The following is a 20538-nucleotide window of genomic DNA, read 5'->3' on the forward strand; positions in this document are numbered from 1 at the left end:
ACACACCCAGCACCTCCCACCTTCATCTCTGACGCCCAACCCAGCGGCCCAGCACGAGGTCCGAGGTCCGCAGGTCACCAGGACCCTCACGTGGCTCCAGTGCCCCGCCAAACCTCCCGCCGCTGCCTGAGCAGGCCTGGTGCAGGAGGCATCTAAAATTTGCCTAAGGGCTGAAGGCCCAGTGGCCCAGGAGGTTTTAAAGCTGCAGAGTCAAGGGGAGGTTTATGAGTCACAGTTCACAGGACTCACAGAGATTTTCCACTCAGGGATTCGCCCACCTGCCCTGAAATCCCCGGACTAACAGGTTGGATCCTGGTGATGCAGGTTAGGGACCTGGTCTCTTTCCTCCCAGGAGGATGCAAACAGGAGACGGAGGATCTCAGTTCAGGCCATTTTAGCATCTGCCCACCCACCCACCCACCCATCCATCCATTTATTCATTCATTAAACAAACGGTTATTGAGTGCTTATATGTGCCAGGCACTGTGCTGAGTACTTGGTGTAACAAAAACAGACACAAATCTCTGCCCTCCTGGCATTGCAGCATCTTGGGTCATGCCATTAATAACAATGCTGTTGCCCAGCTAACATTTCTATTACAAAACTTACCACTTTTGCCATGGGATAAGATCATTAAACAGACAAAATGTGTTTCTTTCTTAAAATTTAATGAGATGCTATCCTGAATATAATCTATATATATATAAAAGCCCAGTGACCAGAAGGGCGGAACGACCAGAATGATGAGCACTGCAGCAGCCAACCAGCCTAATCTGGGCCCTGATCGGTCCCTCTGCCCCCCATCCGGCCCTGCCCCCAATCAGCCCCCAACACCCTGATTGGGGGCGGGGCCAACTGGCCAACCGCCCACGGCAGCCTGGCCCGATGGGTCCCCATTGGGGCAGGCTGGCTGAACCCCACCCATGCATGAATTCGTGCACTGGGCTTCTAGTGTTAAATAAAAAAACATGAGAGGAAATTGTATCTGTAGTTTAGTTCCAATTATGTTAATATTTATATGCACAGACAAAGGACAGGTAGGCAAGAGCCCCTACATGTTAGTAGTGGTGTGGCAGACTGTATTTCCTAAGATGGCCATAACAAGGCCCCCCATACCCTAGGCTCTTCATACAATGTGACCCTGATTCTCCCATTTCGACGTGTGGTCAAGTTTTCGTCTCCCTGCATCCGTGACAATGCAGCTTCTGCCTGGTCCTCCTGGGATACTCCTATTTGGAATGCCAGATGCTGTGAGACAGCACACGCAAAAGCCATGTGTAGGTGATTTGGCCACAGCCCCAGCTGAGGTCCCAGCTGTTGGCGAATGCAAGTCACCAGACTGAATGAGGAAACTCAAGCCACCTTCTGACTGCAACCACATGAGAGGCCCAAGCATGAACAGCTTAGCTTAGCTTACCAACTCCCAGAGTCAGGAGATAAAATTGATAGCTTGGGGGTGATTTTTTACACAGCAACAGATACCCAGAAAAAGTGGCTTATCTAGATTATGGGACTATGGTCTTAACATTACTCTTCTTTTTCCTTCCTTCCTTCCTTCCTTCCTTCCTTCCTTCCTTCCTTCCTTCCTTCCTTCCTTCCTCTCTCTCTCTCTTCTTTTCTTTTTCTTTCTTTCTTTCTTCCTTTCTTCCTTTCTTTCCTTTTTGTTAATCCTCACTGGAGGATATTTTCCCCGTTGATATTTTAGAGAGAGTGGAAGGGGCCAAGGAGGAGAGAGACAGAGAGAAACATTGATGTGAGAGAGACACATCCATTGGTTGCTTCCTGTACCAACTGGGGAAAGAACCTGAAACTGAGATATGTGCCCTTGACCAGGAATCAAACCCAAGACCCTCCAGTGCGTGGGCCGACGCTCTAACCCCTGAGCCACGCTGGCCAGGGCTTAAAACGACTTTTCTATATTTTCCAAGATTACTACAATGAACACTTATTTTACAATTTGTAAAAAATTGTTATTAAAAATGAAAACACGGTGTCAGTTTTTTCACTGCATCTAGGGAGAAATAAGATCTGAATCTGAGGGACTTAAACTAGACTTGGAGAAAAGCTTTCCATGCTGGGAAGGATTAGTAAGATAAATTCAAGTTGGTATAATAGAAAGAGCGGTAGATTTGGAGTGAGGAAACTTGGAAATGAAGCTGCTTTCTTGGTGACCTTGAGCAAGCCCTTGCTCAAATTCTGCTTTCTATTTTGAAAAACGCAGCTGGCTGCCCAAGGACGATAACATTCGCCAGGGCGCCTGGCCCAGAAAAGGCGCTTTGGAAGTGGTAGGTGATCCTGTCTAACCAACGCCCATTGTAAGCGGGCATCGGGCAAGCCTTGTGAAGGGCTCATCCTTCATTGCCACCAGAGGCTACAGTTCCAATGAAATGGCCCGGAGAAGAGCCACAATTTTTTATTTTTTTTTAAGTCCGGAAACACTGAACAACTTTTCCAGGGGTCCTGGAGCCCCGCCGTGGCTGGAGCCTCTGGTTCTTGCCATTTCAGAAGACCAGCACATGGCCAGGCCTACTGAGCCCTGGGAGGTAGAGGGAGGAGGGCCGGGGAGCCCCGCGTAGGGCAAACCCGCGCTGCCTGCCGCGCGCTGCGGGGGCGGGTGTCCAGGCAACCCCGGAACGCGCCTCCGTGGAGGTGCAGGCGGCAGCCTTGTCCCCTCCAGCCTCTGGCTCTCGGTTCCTCGCCAGGTTTTCGGCGGTTCGGCTGCCAGTTGGTGAGTTGATCTCAGGGCATGTTCCCTGGACTCTTCCCTGCGTAGAGCCGGGGGTAGGGGCTGGGGGTGGGTGGGGGGGACATCCAAACTGAGAAACACCAGGGAAGCTCTGATTAACAGGCCAGCCCTGCCCTCTTGACTTTCAATGGCTCGCGGAGTTTCTGTTTGTTTTGATGGCTACCTTTCTTACAAAGGTATCTTTGTCTCCTGGTTGTTCTTTCTTTCTTTCTTTCTTTCTTTCTTTCTTTCTTTCTTTCTTTCTTTCTTTCTTTCTTTCTTTCTTTCTTTCTTTCTTTCTTTCTCTCTCTCTCTCTCTCTCTCTCTCTCTCTCTCTCTCTTCTCTCTCTTTCTTTCTTTCTTTCTTTCTTTCTTTCTTTCTTTCTTTCTTTCTTATTATTTCAGAGAGGAAGGGAGAGGGAGAGAGAGAAACATCGATGATGGGAGGGAATAATAGATCGGCTGCCTCCTGCACGCCCTCTACTGGGGATCAGCCCGAAATCCAGCGGGGAATCAACCCCTGACCTCCTGGTTCATAGGTCCACGCTCAGCCACTGAGCCACACCCAGCCCGACTCCAGGTTGCTTTAAATATTTAAAATCAACAGGTGCATAGATGAGTCCATATAGGGGAAATGACCCATGGGGCTGTCATCTCCCCTCCAGCTCCAGAGCGACCTGCAGGGGAGAGCTGCAGAAGGTTCAAGAGAAAGGAGACTCCGGCATGACCCCGGTGGAGAGGGGACCCATTTGAGTTTTTAAAAATGAGGAGGGCTGTGTGTGGATTTGATCGTCATGTCCAAGTATATTAAAGCCAGGAGACACCATTTCAAGTTGTACAGGAGGCTAGTTTGGGGGCATAAAAACCCAAACCCCCACCTCCTTGTGCAGTAGCTTATGTCTATTAACCCAACGTCTATAAGACAGAGAACAGCATCAAAGTGGAGTCTCCTAAATGACCTCTCTGGACCTCAGAGCCCCTGGAGTATGTTACAAATGAGTACAAATGAGCCAGGGCTTTGGCCTGCCCAGTGCTTCAGTCAATAAATGGTGAAGCTGGGATTTGACAGGAGTCCTCTGGTCTCCAAAGCCATGCTCTTCTTGGCTCAAATATTAGTAGATTTGTGGCAATGTTTTTGTTTTTGTTTTTGTTTTTTTTGGATGGGACAGAACAGGTAGAAATTATGACCACGCTAGGGAAAATTTTACATTAAATAATGGATGGTTGTCCCACAATTGGTTCTTGAGGCTGAGGAGGATGTTTGGGGACACGTTTGCCTGGAGAGAACAGTACCATGGAGCAGGACAGCCAGTTTCTCAGACACCTCAGAGCGAGTATATGCCCAGGCTGACATTTACCTGTCATCGGTGAGTGGCCTGTGTGTTGCAAAAAGGGATGGTAAAGTCTGTCTTCCCCATCAGGTCTTAGCTTGGTCCCTGGTCTTCTGTATCCAGGTCTGTGAGCTCTCTTTGGTTTTTAAAATAAATTTGTATTGATTTCAGAGAGGAAGGGAGAGGGAGAGAGAGAGAGAGACAGAAACATCAATGATGAGAGAGAATCATTGATTGGCTGCCTCTGCGTGCCCCCCACTGGGGATTGAGCCTACAACCCAGGCACGTGCCCTTGACTGAAATCAAGCCCAGGACCCTTTGGTCCCCAGGCCCACGCTCTATCCACTGAGCCAAACCGGCCAGAGCCAGGTCTGTGCTCTCTTCATTCTCCTTTACAAGTGCAGGGAGAGGAGGGCGCTAGGACTCACCACAACCACTTACACGTGGGGCCAGTGGGGCAGGAGGAAGTGGAATCATTCCTTGCAATGTGCCTAGGGCAGCGAGGAGAAAAGGGTTCTGCAATCTTAACTTTAAGCTCCAGACTTCTCTATAGTTTCCAGGTGGATCTGGGTTAAGGAGGGAGCTATTGTTTTAAGGAGGGATAGAGAGGTGCTCCATGTTTCTGCGTTAGGGACACTCGACCCTGAGATCTCCAAACCACAGATCCATGGCTTCCCTTTCTGCTCTGTAGGTATGTCCACTTAGGAGACCCCACCAGAGCTCATGGGGTTCAGGAATGCATGGCTCCTAAAACCAGTTGAAGATGAATACACAACTGTGGGTGTATATGCATTTTTCCAGCAGAGAGGGCCCATTGCTTTCATTACTTCTCAGGGGAGTCTGTGATTTAAAAAAAAAAAAAAAAAAAAGGGTTAAAAACCACTGTCCCTGCCCTAACCGGTTTGGGTCAGTGGATAGAGCATCAGCCTGTAGACTGAAAGGTCCCAGGTTCGATTCTGGTCAAGGGCATGTACCTTGGTTGTGGGCACATCCCCAGTCGGAGGTGTGCAGGAGGCAGCTGATCAATGTTTCTAACTCTCTATCCCTCTCCCTTCCTCTCTGTAAAAAAGCAATAAAATATATTTAAAAAACACACACACACAAAAACCCACCACTGTCCTAGATCCTTGGGTTATTTTTGAGCAGATAAGCAGGGGTGGGACACCAAATGTTTAGTTAAAGAGTATCCACATTAAGCTAACTTGGTTTGATGTATTATTTTCTCCCTTCCAGACAGTGCTATTGTGCAAATCAGCTGAGATGACAAGTGTGTGAAAGAGCCTTGGTTATGTAAGGTGTTATTCCTGCCTAAAGAATAGTTATTCTGAATTCTAGAGGTGGTACCAAAGAGACAGAACTTCTTCCAAACTCCCCTTTCCCCCCTGAGTTCCTTTCTAGTCACCAGCGCCATCACTTGGTCCTTTGGCTGCAGTGTCTTTCTTCATCTCATAGTGTTTTAGCGACTTGCCAAGGTTTCCTATCTTATGTCTTGCTGGATACTTACCGCAGTCGAATAGCAATTGTCGTGATAAATGGTGACCCTTTCAAGAAGGATGCACCCAAGCTTATTTGTTCCTCACCCCAGCCTCAGGAGCCGGATAGGAGGCGGTGCAGGCCCTGGCAGCTGGGCATGGAGAGGTAACTGACCTGCTCAGCGTTACTGGATGTGCCTCTACACACGGCAGCATCGGTATTGGAGTGGGAAGGCTCAGACTCTTCTGCCAGAGCAGAGGTGGAGAGGCAGCTTGAGGCCACGTTTAAGCGTCTCCAGGTCATGTTTGAGGCTGAGTTACTTCTGGAAAGATCCTGTAGTCAGTTGGATCTGTAGAATGTGCTGTTTGCCAGTTTAGCAAAGAGACTGCCCTTTTGTCCTTGTCTGTCAGATGTCTTCCCTGTTATAGCAGCCACTTTCTTTCTTTTATTTATTTATTTGTTTATTTATTTATGATGAAAAACATATAACATACAATTTTCCATCTTTTTTTTCAATTATAGTTCACATTCAATATTATTCTGTATTAGTTTCAGGTGCACAACATAGTGGTTAGACAATCATATACTTTACAGAGTGATCCCCCTGATATTTCAAGTACCCCCCCCTGCCCTGTACATAGCTATTAAATATAATTCCCCCCCCCCCCCGCCCATTGACTTCTCCCTGGCCACTCCCACCCCCCAGCACATACCCTCACCCCCCTAGTGTCTGTGTCCATTGGTAATGCTTATATGCATGCATGCAAGTTTTTTGGTTGATCTCTTACGCCCCACCCCCTGCCTTCCCTCTGAGGTTTGACAGTCTGATCAATGCTTCTCTGTCTCTGGATCTATTTTTGTTCACCAGTTTATGCTGTTCACTATATTCCACAAATGAGTGAGATCATGTGGTATTTATCTTTCTCCGACTGGCTTATTTCTCTTAGCATAGTGCTCTCCAGGTCCACCCACGCCACAGGCCACTTGTGTTGCCAAAACAAAACTTCTTAAGCAAACAAGGAAATATGCTAAACCGGTAGATGTGATTTTACTGCTCACTGCTCAGGGTTATGTAATACATTCAAATCCCCCCCCTAAAATAAAAAAACAAAACAAAACAAAACAAAAAAACTTGTGAAGGGACCCCTCTGATACCATCTGTAGCAACCAATTCTTGCTTTGGTGAACTTTCAAGTCCTCTAGTGGCAAATGTACAATTAAGTGTTTACATGCTATGAAAAGGCAACAGCTGTTAAAGCCTATGGGCAAAATTATCATAAGTCAGTGCTATAATAAATAACTGAGAACTTACATATGAGAATCAACTGAGAGGACATCTCTGCCCTTGATCTTATTTCTTCCCTACATGTGTCGGTTCTTTCTGCATCCTTATACATAAACTCTGTACCTTTTACGTAGATATGTTTCTAGAAGTAGAATCATTGGGTCAAAAGTGCACTTCTCATAGGCTTCCGAGGACACTATGGCCAAAGGCTCCTTAGTAAGATGGAGATGTTTCCACCAGCAATGTACAAGAATGCCATTTCTCCGAGCGGGAACAACCTAGGGCAGTGGTCGGCAAACTCATTAGTCAACAGAGCCAAATATCAACAGTACAACGATTGAAATTTCTTTTGAGGGTCAAATTTTTAAAACTGAAACTTCTTCTAATGCCACTTCTTCAAAATAGACTCGCCCAGGCCGTGGTATTTTGTGGAAGAGCCACACTCAAGGGGCCAAAGAGCCACATGTGGCTCACGAGCCGCAGTTTGCCAACCACGGACCTAGGGTATTTGCAAACTGAAGGCAAATAATAGTATCTCATTTTAAATTCAGATTTTTGATTATTAGGAAAGATGAAACTTTCCCCCAAATTTATGTATGTGTGTGTATTTTATTTAATGAAACTAGGGGCCCAGTGTACGAATTCGTGCACTTTGAAAGGAACTGTGGGCCACAAGGCTCTGGTGGGCACAGGGGCAGGTCTCGGCCCATCCTCCGCACCCCCACCTGGCCCCTTCCATCACGGCCCCCAGTCCCCTATCTTCCGGCAGCTCCGCCCTCAGCTGCTGCTCCCACATGCTGATGGCATTGGCCCTGCTCTCACCCATTGCCAGCACAGAGCAATTGGGGCCAGCGCCAGCAGCAGGTGGGAGCGGGGCCAGCACAGTCAGTAGGTGGGAGCAGTAGCTGCTGCCTTGATCGCCCCTCAGGAGCACCAGGGGGAGGAGAAGCCCTCAGGGGCGATCGGGGCCAGCAGCTGCCACTCACACCTGCTGGTGGTGCCAAGCCATCGGGGCCAGTGCCTGGCGCCGGCAGTGGTTTGAGCGGCGGCTCTGGCACCAGCTGCGGGTGCGAGCTGGGCTATTGCTGGCAGCGGGTGTGAGAGGGAGCAGGAGCAGGGGAGGTGGAGAAGCCCTGAGGGGCGATCGGGGCCAGCGGCCACAGCTCAAAACTGCTGATGGCACTGAGCGATTGGGGCCGGCACCAGGTGCCAACAGCACGTGTGAGCGGTAGCTCCAGCACTGGCTGCGCATGCGAGCACTGGGCGGGACCGTGGCACACGGGAGCAAAGAATTTTCAGTAACCACCAGAGGCTCGCCCTGATGACAGCGACCGGCGCCCCACCTTGGTCTGGCGCCACCCCCCTCACCTGTTCCACCATCCCGCTGTGGTCAGCACCTGCCATGTTTCGCATGTGCCCCCTGATGGTCAGTGCACGTCATAGCAACTGGTTGTTTCGCAGTTTGGTTTATTTGCATATTAGGGTTCTATATCCTACCTAATAATAGAGTAATATGCAAATTGACTGTACCTTCACTACACCCACAAGCCACACCCACCAACCACGCCCACCAGGAAACCATTGCAGGGGTGTGGCGGAGCCCAAGGCCGGGAAAGCCTTGGGCGGAGGCTTTCCCGGCCTTGGGCACCAGCGGGAGCCTGCACGGATCGCAGGCAACGACCAGGGGGTCGGCTCCTACGATCCCTAGCAGGGACGCTGGGTGCGGCCGAGCCAAGGCCGCCGCCCGGGGCCAAGCCCCGACCCTGAAAGAAGGCAGAAGGAGGTGGCCATAGCCAAGGCCTGGGTCCCCGGTGCCAGCAGAAAACTGGTGCAGGCAGCCAGGTGAATGAAGGTCTATTGCACGAATCTTCGTGCAAACGGGCTGCTAGTAGATATAGATATAGATATAGATATAGTTATAGATATAGATACCCAGTCATATCTTTTGCCCATTTATTTTTTTATCTTCAGCTATTTATTTTAATATTATACATTCATAAAAACTCAGGTTGTTTCTGGTCTGGTGGCTCAGTTGATTGGAGCTTTGTCCCATACACCAAAAGGTTTCTGGCTTGATCCCTGGTCAGGGCGTGTGTGGTTGATGTTTCTCTCACATCAGTGTTTCTCTCTTTCTCTCTCTCTCCCTTCTTCTCTCTTTAAAAATCAATAAAAACATATCCTTGGGTAAGGATTAAAAAAACAACAACCTCATAATTTGTCATCACTATTAACTCTTGCTTTCAGAGAGGAAGGGAGAGGGAGAGTTTCAAGCTTATGGATGCTTTTGGCTGTCTTTTTATTATTGATCTCTAATTGTGTTGCATTGTGGTCAGAGAGTGTGGAATATTTTGTATTTCTTGACACTACTTTTGAGGCTCAGTATATGGGTGGTTATTCCTTTAGCTTCTGTGGACTTTGCTCTCCTTTTCACAGCTCTGCTCCTTTCTCAACCCTCCACTGGGCTCCATTCTATCCCAACTACTCACACCTTCACTGTCCTTGCAGCTGCTCTGGGCCCCACAGCATGTTCCAGAACAGTATGTTCTTCCCACACTTGGCTGGCCCAGAGAATCAAACACCTGAGGTGCTTCCTTTTTCAAATACATTTATATTGATTTCAGAGAGGAAGGGAGAGGGTGAGAGAGATAGAAACATCCATGATGAGAGAGAATCATTGAGTGGCTGCCTCCTGCATGCCCCCTACTGGGGATTGAGCCCACAACCAGGGCATGCGCCCTCCACTGGAATCGAACTCGGGACCCTTCAGTCCGCTGGCCAACGCTCTATCCACTGAGCCAAACTGGCTAGGGCCTGAGGTGCTTCTTAAACACACTGATTCCCAGGTCTTTCCTGGAAGGTCTGGGTCAAAGCCCTGGAATCTGCATATTACCGAACAAGGACCCCAAGGTGGTTCTCATGACCAGCAAATGCGGGGAATACTGTGCAGCTGGGAATCAAGACTTAGGACAGGGTGGAATGCAGTGCTGGGTAGGAGCATCTACTTTGTGTCCGGCTGTGTTCTGAGCTACTACGATGGCTAAGACACAGTCTGGTGGGAAAGTTGTGTATATAAATGAAAGATGACACGACTGTGTGAGGGGAAACCCATGGGAGTGTCTGAGGACAGTTCTTTGGGTTCTGATCCCCAGCAATACTCATTAGTCTTTCCATGAACAAATCCTTTGGAGAATGGTAATGAGATGCTCAGTAAACGTACAGTGACATATAGCTCAAGTCAGATCTTATCTCTCTCACTTAGTTCAGAGTGGACTATGTGGAGGTGCCAGTAATATAGCATAATGGTTAGGATTTCAGACTGTGCTGTCATAAGAACTGTGATCAAATCTGGGCCAAGATGTTTACTTTCTATGTGGTTTTAGGCAAGTTGCTTAATCTTCTGAGCCTCTGTTTCCTCATCTGTAAAACGGAAGGATAACAATACCTACGTCTGTGTGTAGTTATGAGAATTAAATAGGGAAAATGTGTGTAAGATGTTAACATAATAGCCAGTACACAATATGTGTTCAAAAAATGTTAATTAAAAAAAGAAGGAACTTTTACCCTTTGCAACAGCATGGATGGACCTGGAGTGTATTATGCTAAGTGAAATAAGCCAGTCAGAGAAAGACAAATGCCATGTGATCTCACTGATATGTGGAATCTAATGAACAAAATAAACTGACAAACAAAATGGAACCAGAAGCATGGATACATGGGACAGACTAGCCGGTGCTCAAGGAGAGGGTGGTGGTGATGACAGGGTAAAGAAGGTGAGGGGATTATTAAAGAACATATACGCATACCCCATGGACATGAACAATAGTTTGGTGAAGGTCAAGGGGTTGAAAGGTTGGGGGGGGGTGAGGGGATGGAGGTGGGCAAAAGGCAAGGAAAAGGGGGACATCTGCAATTATGTCAACATTAAACATTTTTAATTAAAAATTACAATCTAGGGAACAAGATAGAGTGGAAAGTACTAGTATTGTCATTAATTAATCAAATGGTGATATCTATGTGTTGCAGGTACTAAACACAAGGATTCTCTGGAATCTAAGGGATGCTTTGCCAACACAACACAACATCCTCTGGCCAAAAGGTCAGCCCCTCGTCTCCTGTTGTCACAGGTCCAAGTGTCAGTGAGCCTCCGGGCCCCTGCAGTGTGTCTGCTCACCCAGAGTAAGTAAGGATCCAGGGAAGAGCCATCCATCTCTGACCAGGGAGCCAACAGTCTGATGGGTAGCTTGACATCTTTGGAAAGAACATGGATTCTGGAGCCAGACTTGGTTAAAATCCCAGCTCTACCACTTAGCATCTGTGTGAATTTGGGCAAGTGATTAGATGACTCCCTGGCACATAATCAGTGCTGTGCAAGTGCTTGCTATTATGAAGTTCAAAAGCAGGTGGAACGAAACTATGTTTTTTAGGAACACATACGTACACACATAGGTGGTAAATCTTAAAGAAAAGCAAAGAAATGATTACTATGAGGGTCCTCTCTGGGAAAGGAGCACTCCGATGGCTTCTGGGGAGCAGGCGGGGAGGGCTGGCCTTGCTTTGTTTGTTTCTTGTCCTGGATGTTGGCTCTATAATTATTTATAATGGTATGTTTATATTTTATGTTTTGTGTATTTTTCTCTATGTATATATCTTGTACAGTAAAATTTTTTTTAAATATATTTTTATTAACTTTTTACAGAGAGGAAGGGAGAGGGATAGAGAGTTAGAAACATCGATGAGAGAGAAACATCCATCAGCTGCCTCCTGAACCCCCTCTACTGGGGATCAAGCCTGCAACCAAGGTACATGCCCTCGACCGGAACCGAACCCGGGACCCCTCAGTCCATGGCCCGACGCTCTATCCACTGAGCCAAACCAATCAGGACTACAGTAAAAATTTTGAAAACCTTATTTTCACAAATTTTGTTATAATGAAAGTAATTTCGATTCATTGTAAAAATTTTGAAAATATAAAACCAGCATTAAAAAAAATCACAATAGCCCGGCCAGTATGGCTCAGTGGTTGAGCATTGACCTAGGAACCAGGAGGTCACGGTTTGATTCCTGGTCAGGACATATGCCAGGGTTGCAGGCTTGATCCCCAGTGTGGGGCATGCAGGAGGCAACTGATCAATGATTCTCATCATTGATGTTTCTCTCTCTTCTCTCTCTCTCCCTCTCCCTTTCCCTCTCCCTCCCTCTCTGATATCAATAATCCTATATAATAAAAGCCTAATATGCTAAGTGTCTGGTCATCTGGTCATCTGTTCAACCAATCAAAGAGTAATATGCTAATGATATGCTAAGGCTACTCAACTGTGCACTATGATATGCACTGACCACCAGGGGGCGGACAGTCAACGGGTCGACCAGTCTATGATGTGAACTGACCACCGGGGGGCAGATGCTCCAACTGGTAGGTTAGCTCACTGCTGGGGTCTGGCTGATTGGGACTGAGCGAAACAGACTGGACATGCCCTGGAGCCCTCCCCCGGTCCCTCCCCAGCTGGCCAACCTCCCATGTCCCTCCCCAGCCCTGACAGTGCACCGGTGGGGTTCCTCAGCATGGTCTGCACCCTCTCGCAATCTGGGACCCCTGGGGGATGTTGGATTGCCGGTTTCACCCAATCCCTGCAGGCCAGGCCAAGGGACCCCATGGGTGCATGAATCCAAGCACCAGGCCTCAACTATGCATATAAGATCTTTGGTTAATCTCTTCCTCCCCTCCCCCGTCCCGAAACCTCTCTAAGATTCATCAGTCTGTTCCACGTTTCCATGCCTGTGCATTGATTGTCTGCCCCCTGGTGGTCACTGCATGTCATAGCTACCAGTCGAACAATTGGACGATCGCTTGGATAGATAGTGATGCTTTTAATATGCATAAGAATAAAACTTAGATTTCTTTCTTATTCATATAAATATACATTTATTTGACACAATTAAGATCATATTATACTATTCTTTTTAAAACCTATTTCTTCCCATGCTGTATTTACTCACTCTTCCACCATCATCTATTTATCTGTCCATGTCCTCTGCCCCTCGACTCTAAGCTCCTTGAGACCAGGGACTGTGTTTGGATCCCCAGTGTCTAGAACACTGCCCACCACAAACTGTATTCAGATAAATGTTTGTTCAGCAAACGAAGTAGGTGAATACTTCTAAAGTTCTTCTAGAAAGTTTCCTTTATCCTTGCAATCTTTTTATGCAATTTGTTCAGCAAAGCCTTTTCAAAAATATTTAGGAGAGATTTATTTTATCCCAATGTCAAACTGATCAGATGTTCTGAACTAAGGGTTCTGAGTTATTGGTTTGTTTGTGTTTGTTTTTTTTTTTTTCTCTATCTGCACACTACCAAAGTTCAAAGATATGTTTATTTAAAACTTGTGAGTTATTGTACTAGGGTTTGTTATGATTTTTTAGGCAACATCGTCTAGAGTGAGACTGCAGATCAAGCTCTGACCCTTCCTAGGTGTGTTTTAGCCTTAACTTCTCTGAAGGTCCATTTTCTTTTTAGGTGGAAATGATTCTATTGGCCCAACCTGCACCACAAGATTGTTAGTAGGGAGCAAACACAAGCATATGAAGTTGCTTTGAAACTATTCAAATACAAGGGTGATGTAATCTTATGAAAAAAGAGCCTATGATTTGATAACAGATACCTGAAAACATTGGCCAAGGCCATCTATCCCATGCAAAGCTGCTTACACCAGCTGCCTTTTCTGCTGACACCCACAGTACCTTGTTGTAGGTCCTTTCAACTGCCAAGAGGCTCAGTACCAAACGTACTGCTCCGTTATTATGGGACCATTTCAATCTAGGTTTGCTTTTGATTATCTCCTCTTCTTTTTATAGTTATTGCTTTTTAATTTCCATTTAATGGTTTTATTGAACATGCATCTTTTTTTGTCTGCTACCCCCAGCCTTAGGCAACCACTAATCTACTTTTTATCTCTACAGATTTGCCTATTCTGGACATTTCATATAAATGGGACCACCAATATGTGGGTTTTGGTGTCTAACTTCTAAAATTTAACACCATGTTTTCAAGGTTCATCAATGTAGTAACATGTATCAGTACATTGTCCCTTTTTTAAAAAAATGTGGTAAAATATTCATAGCCGAACATTTACATTTTATCCATTTTTAATTTATTTTAACATATGCTTTTATTGACTTCAGAGAGAGGAAGGGAGAGGGAGAGGGAGAGAGAGAGAGAGAGAAATATCAATGATGAGAATCATGGATTGGCTGCCTCCTGCATGCCCCCTACTGGGATCAAGCCTGCAACCCCCGGCATGTGTCCCAACCAGTAATTGAACCGTGACCTCCTGGTTCATAGGTTGACGCTCAACCACTGAGCCAAACCTGGCTGGGCTATCTGTTTTAAGTGTACAGTTCAGTGTCATTAATTACAATGTTGTACAATTATTACTACTATTTTTAAAATATTTTCACCACCCCAAACAGGAACTCTGTATCTAATAAGCAGTAGTTACCAATTCTCCCCTCTCCTCAGCCCCTGGTACTAAATATACCTTCTCTCTCTATGAATTTATCTATTCTAGATATTTCATGTAAGTGGGATCATACAGTATTTGTCCTTTTGTATTTTGGTTTATTTCACTTAACATAATGTTTTTAATGTTCATCTATGTGTAGTATATATCAGAACTTCTTTCCATTTCATGTCTGAATAATATTCCATTGTATGTATACACAACATTTTGTTTATCCATTCATCTGTTGATGGACATTTGAGTGTTTTCTACTTTTGGGTTGTTATGAATAATGCTGCAATTAATATTTGTACACATATATCTGTTTGAGTCTCTGTTTCAGTTCTTCTTCTTCTTAAATCCTCACCTGAGGATATGTTGAGAGGGAGAGAAAGATCAATCAATGTGAGAGAGAAACATTGATCGGTTGCCTCCCCTATGCACCCCGGTTGGGGATTGAACCTGTAATCTGGTACGTGCCCCGATGGGGAATCTAACCCTCAACCTTTTGGTGTATGGGATGATGCTCCAACCAACTGAGCTTCTGTTTTCAATACTTTTGGGTAAACCCTAAATGCCCAGGAGTGGGATTGCTGGGTTTTATGGTAATTCTATATTAAATTTTTTGAGAACCCACCAAACTGTTTTAAGCATGCAACTTTGAATATGTTTTAGTCTCTCAAATTGTGAATAAATAAATTATATGCCCATGGGTGTGTATGGAAGGGTAGGCCTAATTATCACAAGTGAGGGTAATTCTAGTGTAAGATATACAAGATCAGGTTCTAAATACCAGCCCGAGCACCTGGAAGACGCTAACCCTTCTGCTTCCTTGCCAGCCCTGCTGCAGATTTGGACCTGAAACCCTCCGGCTCACATTCTGACCACTCCTCTGAAACCTCTTTGCCTGAAATCCAAAAGGATAAATATCTCAAGGAGTGTAGCCTGCTAAAGCCGCAGACAAGTGAGTGAGCCCTAGATCCTCCTCCACGCGCCTCCAAGCCCAGGGTCCGTCCAGAAGTCCGCCATACTGTTGGGCGTCATGCACTGAAGACCCACTAGGCGCCAGGCATTTGACACGCTTCATCTCTAACTCTCACAACAGCTATGCTGGGGAAAAACATCACTACACGTTCTTCCAAAATAAGATGCCTTTATATAAAAACCATAGAAGAACAGTATCAAAATGCTAAAAGAATAAAGTAGATAGCCCTGGCTGGGTGGCTCATTTGGTTGGAGCATTGTCCCATACACCAAAGGTTGCGAGTTTGATTCCCCATCAGGGCACATACCTCGGTTGTGGCCTCGATCCCTAGTCATGGCACGCATGGGAGGCAAGCAATCAATGTTTCTCTCTCACATCAATGTTTTTTTCTCTCTCTCTCTCAAATCAATAAAACAAATCCTTGGGTAAGGATAAAAAATAAATATATGAAATATATAAAGAAACCGCTTCCCCAGTGTTCTCCAACAATATCCCAATTCTGCCCCATAGCTGTGAAGAGTTTAATATATACACTATTCTTCCAAAAATGTGGAATGTATATGTTTGCATGTATAGATATATGGGCGGTAGTATTCGACCATATTTTCACTAGTAGAGAATAGTACACAAATGATTTTCACTCAAAGTAAATAGATCCTCAAGCTCTTTCTGTGTCAATACATATAGACCTATGTGGTTCGTAATTTTATACAGAAGGAGACTGAGGCTTGGAGAGGTTAGTGACCCAGACAAGTCCACATAGCGAGGGAGTAGAGTGATGGGATCGGAACCCAAACTTGCCTGCTTCCAAAGCCTTTGTTCTTTCTTGGCAACCACAGAGCCCAAGTGCTTCTCAGGCAACCATAGAGCTTTCAGGGGATCTTCTGTTGTGTAAAATCCCTTTAGCAATTTTATAGGAAAAGTATAGAGTGAGGAGACAAAGGCGCTGAGAGGTTCAGTAACTTGCCTGAGGTCTCACGGCAGCCTTTCTCATTTGCCATAATCGCATGTACACATATTCCAGGGTCACTGTCGTGCATGCCTATGCCACTGCTGCTGCCAACACCTTATTCCACCCAGTTAAGTTGCCCCGGTTGGCCCACCCTTCCCGGGTTGGTGGGCATTCTCTTCTTCCTACCCGCTTATCAGAGGGAAGGTTGGACCATAGGTGCTTGTAAAACTGTCTCTGAGCTCCCCAACCCATACATCACTTCCAGCCGTAAAAATTGGCTTCATTTTTGAAGGAAAAGTTAAAAAGGAAAAATTAAATAAAAAAGAAGTTAAAAAAGGAAAAAATAAATAAATAGCTACCTCCAGCCCTGCTTCTAATTATAACCGCCCAGAAACCTGGTTCTTAGCTCCACTTCCCTTCCTTTCGTGTCTAGTCCCACAGCGGCTAACCTGCCCTGATGGAGGGCCAAGGGATGATGCGTGTGGATAGAGGGTGTACAGCCAGAGGGTGCCTGGGGAGTTTTCACGACCTTTTGTCACCCCGTTGCATTCTGGGGCTGGCAGCGGTGGTAATGGGAGGCTTTCTGATGTCTTGCAGAAGACGGGCAGCGTCCTGAGTGGACATTTTACCCGAGGCTCAGCAGCAACATCCACACCTACCACGTTGGAAAGCAGTGCTTCTTTAAGGGGGTCTTCCTCGGCAACAGGAGGTCTCTAGCGGAGAGGACGGTAGACAAGTGCCTTGGGAGGAAGAAATATGGTAATGTTGTCCCCCTGGACCTTAACTGTGCAGTGCCTGAAAACACCCTGGAGTCGCAATGCTGCAGGCCCAGCATTTCGTGGCTGGGGGAGGCCGCCGTGCCAGCCTAGTGCAGCCAGGATGATGGGCAAGTGAAGGGGATGGTTGGCAGGCTGCACTTTTCAGCAAAGAACTCACAGCAGATGCTGATCCACATTTTTGTTTTTCTCTGAATCTCATGAAATGCTAATGTGACATTTCAGCCATCAGATAAGTTCTCTCAGATACTTATTAATAGAAACCTTCATGGAAGTTTGAAGAAAAGCATGTATGTTTCAGTTAGATGCTGTCTGTCACATGCATTTACACTGTACTTTATATTCTTCACAAGAAAAACATCCCATACACCTTAGCCTGAAGTGTATATTATTTCATAGCTTATTTAGTTAAAGGTCATTGTCATGAGCATATCTATCTACCCATTTAACTTGGTGAGTTCTGTGTCCCATAATTTATTAAAGACCCTAAAGTGTTGCTGAGTACCAACAGACCTTTTATGGCACACTCTTCTACAGAAATACCAGTGTGGGAGGCAGCCACAGCTTCAGGGATGAATAGAATCGCTGTAGCAGGACTACAAAGAGAAAGAAATAGAAAGTTCTCATTTTGGGGTTTTAAAATAGGCTTTTAAAACTCATATCAGCAACAAATAGCTTTGAAACCCAAGGATTTTGTTTATGTAGAGAATACATGAAAAGCCACACTAAGAGGAGGTAGGAGGGTAGTCACTGATAGGGGGACATTGAGGAGCCCAACTCCTGAGATCAAAATCTAGTGGGTGACTGAACATGAAAACAGCGGGGTCTTCTGCTCAGAGTGTGGCTGGGGGATGACCTCGAGCCTCAGAGGGAAGTGGCATCTTCCCTGACTCTGAGCTGGATAGTAGTGAAAGCTGTGGGCAGCAATGAATGGACAGAAAGCCAGCCTCAGGGCTCACCCACCCAGGAGGTGCGGAAGAATAGCTGCCTTTCTGTGCCCTGTGAAGGCTGTGGAGGTTGGGACAGAGCGAAGGAATGAGGGAATGAGAGGAAGAGAGAGAACAAGCCAGGAGAGCTCACCCTGGGATGCCGGGAGGCCACAGTGTAATGCAGCATGAACCGTCAAGCCAGGGATCTTACGAGAATAAACTTATGCTTCACCTGATGAATTGTGGAGGGGATGGCTTCCCGAGGCTCTGAGTGGACAACAGAAATAAATGCCAGCTCTCAGAGAGGAGCAGAGGTAAGGCGAGCAGCAGACACCAGTGTGGTGTGCAGACAGTAGCCCAGGACCCAAAGCCTCCACTAAAGCCCCGATGTCATGTAAGCCTGCTGTGCACACCCCTGCTTCCCACTCCCAACTGAGATGCAGCCATAGGGGAGAACAAGAAGGACTTACTTAATTGGTTTAAATCTGAAACAACTGAGAAAAACCAAGAAGGGACCAAGTTTAGGTGTATATTACTTAGGAATGCTCTTGGCTGCAAGTAAGAGAAAAGCCAAATTATCAGAGGCTTAAGTCATAAGATATTTATTAGGTATCTAACAAGGAGCTTTGAAATCTAGGTGGCTGGTATGGTCTAGTTGCCCAGTAATGTCATCGAAGACATAGGCCCATTCTGTCTTTAGGCACTGTCATTCTTAATAGTGTTGGGTTTTGTCTTATAAAAAATGCCTATCATTTATGGTCACAAGATAACTGTTGCCGTTCCAAGCATCATGTCTATATTTACGACCAGGAAAAGAGGAAACTCTCTTGTTTCCTTCCCCTTTTAGAAGGAAGGAAAAGTTTTACCATGTGGTCCTTAGGAGACTTTCTTCCACTCATGTCTCACTGACCAGAACTGGGCCAGTGACAGTATATAGCCAAAGTGAATGGGATGCCCTGCCAGCCTGGCTCGGTGGTAGAGCGTCTGACAGCGCACCGAAGGGTCGCGAGTTCGATTACCGGTCAAGGGCGCGTACCTGGGTTGCAGGTTCATTTGCCCTGGTGGGGGGGGGGGGGGGGCGGGGCGCGACGGGGAGGCAACCATTCAATGTGTATCTCTCACATCAGTCTCTCTTTCTCTTCCCCTAAAAATCAATGGAAAAAAAATCCTCCAGTGAGGATTAACAACAACAAAAAAGAAGCAAGCTGTGGAAGTTTAAACATAGCGTGATATCATATATTAAAGTTTTTTTAAAAAAAAAAGTGAATGGGAGCCCGACCGGTATGGCTCAGTGGTTGAGCATCGACCTATGAACCAGGAGGTCACGGTTCGATTCCTGGTCAGGGCACATGCCCGGGTGGTGGGCTCGATCCCCAGTGTGGGGCGTGCAGGAGGCAGATGACAATGATTCTCTCTCATTATTGATGTTTCTATCTCTCTCTCCCTCTCCCTTCCTCTCAAAATCAGTAAAAACATATTTTTTAAGAAGTGAAGGAGATTATCAGTATGATCCAAGTCCTAACCCCAACCCATCACTTCCCTCCTAACTCAAAATTATCCTAAATTTTGTGATTATTCCTTTTCTTTTCTTCCTTTGATGTTTAAAAATAAATAAATACTGGGGTATATTTTTTGACTATATAGAATAAAATTTCAAAACATGTATATGCTTCTCACTCCATTTAAGAAATGGCATATTATCTTTATATTTGAAGCCTCCAAGAGGCCCCTCCCTAAATACAACATCTTTCTTCCCCCTACTCCAGTGCTAACCTGATTACCTTCATTAAAAAGGAAAACTTTTTAGTAAGGACTTTTTCAAACATGTGCCAAAGTAGAGAGAAGAGCATAATGTAACTAGATGTACCCATCACTTAGCTTCAACAATGATCAACATGTGACTAACCTTGTTTCATTTTACCCCTCTCCCCCAGGAATTATTTTAAAACAAGTTCTAGACATCATATAGTTTCATCTGTAAATATCGTATATACCTCTAATAATAAGGATTATTTTTATTAACACGACCACAATACCCTTCTCATAGCTTAAAAAAACAGCAACAATTCACTAATATCATCAAATATTCAGTGTTCAAATATCCAATTGCTTCACAAATGCCATAATTTAAAAAATATTTATAGTTTGTCTCAATTAGGATCTAAATAAGGTTCACACTTTGCAATTAGTTTAAAAGTCTCTTTTAATATACTAGAGGCCCAGTGCATGATTGAATCATGCACGTGTAGGGTCCCCTACACGCTTTCGCTTTCGATCACGGGGGAGCTGGGTGCCTGTCCGCTAGTGCACCAGGCCTTTCAGAAGCCTTCGGCACAGCGGAGGCTTCTGAAAGGCCTGGTGCCTGAGCGGACAGGCACCCAGCTCCCTCACTTTTGATGGTCCACGGCGGGACGTGAGCTCGCTGCCCCAGAGGCCCCTTCTGTGTCGCAGCACAGCCATGGCGCAGACGCTGAGCTCAAGCCGCCACTGGCGACACAAGCTCAGCATCCCACTGGCCCAATCGGCCTCCCCGGCCCCCCCCCGAGTTCCGCCCCCCCGCGCCTCCTGGCCAATCGCGGGCATAGT

General features: G+C 46.0%; 1 protein-coding gene across 3 annotated transcripts in view; it reads left to right on the top strand.

The window, feature by feature from the left end:
- The first annotated feature begins 2645 nt into the window (after positions 1-2645).
- Positions 2646-20538, top strand: part of SPATS1 (spermatogenesis associated serine rich 1) — a 37140-nt gene continuing 19247 nt past the window's right edge. For 2 of the 3 annotated variants that reach the window (XM_054722236.1, XM_054722238.1), the window contains exons 1-4: positions 2646-2728; positions 10838-10990; positions 15150-15274; positions 16845-17006. In XM_054722236.1, coding sequence (XP_054578211.1) covers positions 10872-10990; positions 15150-15274; positions 16845-17006 — 406 coding nt within the window. In that variant the 5' untranslated portion in view covers positions 2646-2728; positions 10838-10871. Of the gene's footprint in view, positions 2729-8634; positions 8657-10837; positions 10991-15149; positions 15275-16844; positions 17007-20538 lie in introns of those variants that run through there. The other variant, XM_054722237.1, reaches the window with a different exon arrangement.

This window comes from Eptesicus fuscus, chromosome 10, assembly GCF_027574615.1.
Source record: "Eptesicus fuscus isolate TK198812 chromosome 10, DD_ASM_mEF_20220401, whole genome shotgun sequence".
Lineage (NCBI taxonomy): Eukaryota > Metazoa > Chordata > Mammalia > Chiroptera > Vespertilionidae > Eptesicus > Eptesicus fuscus.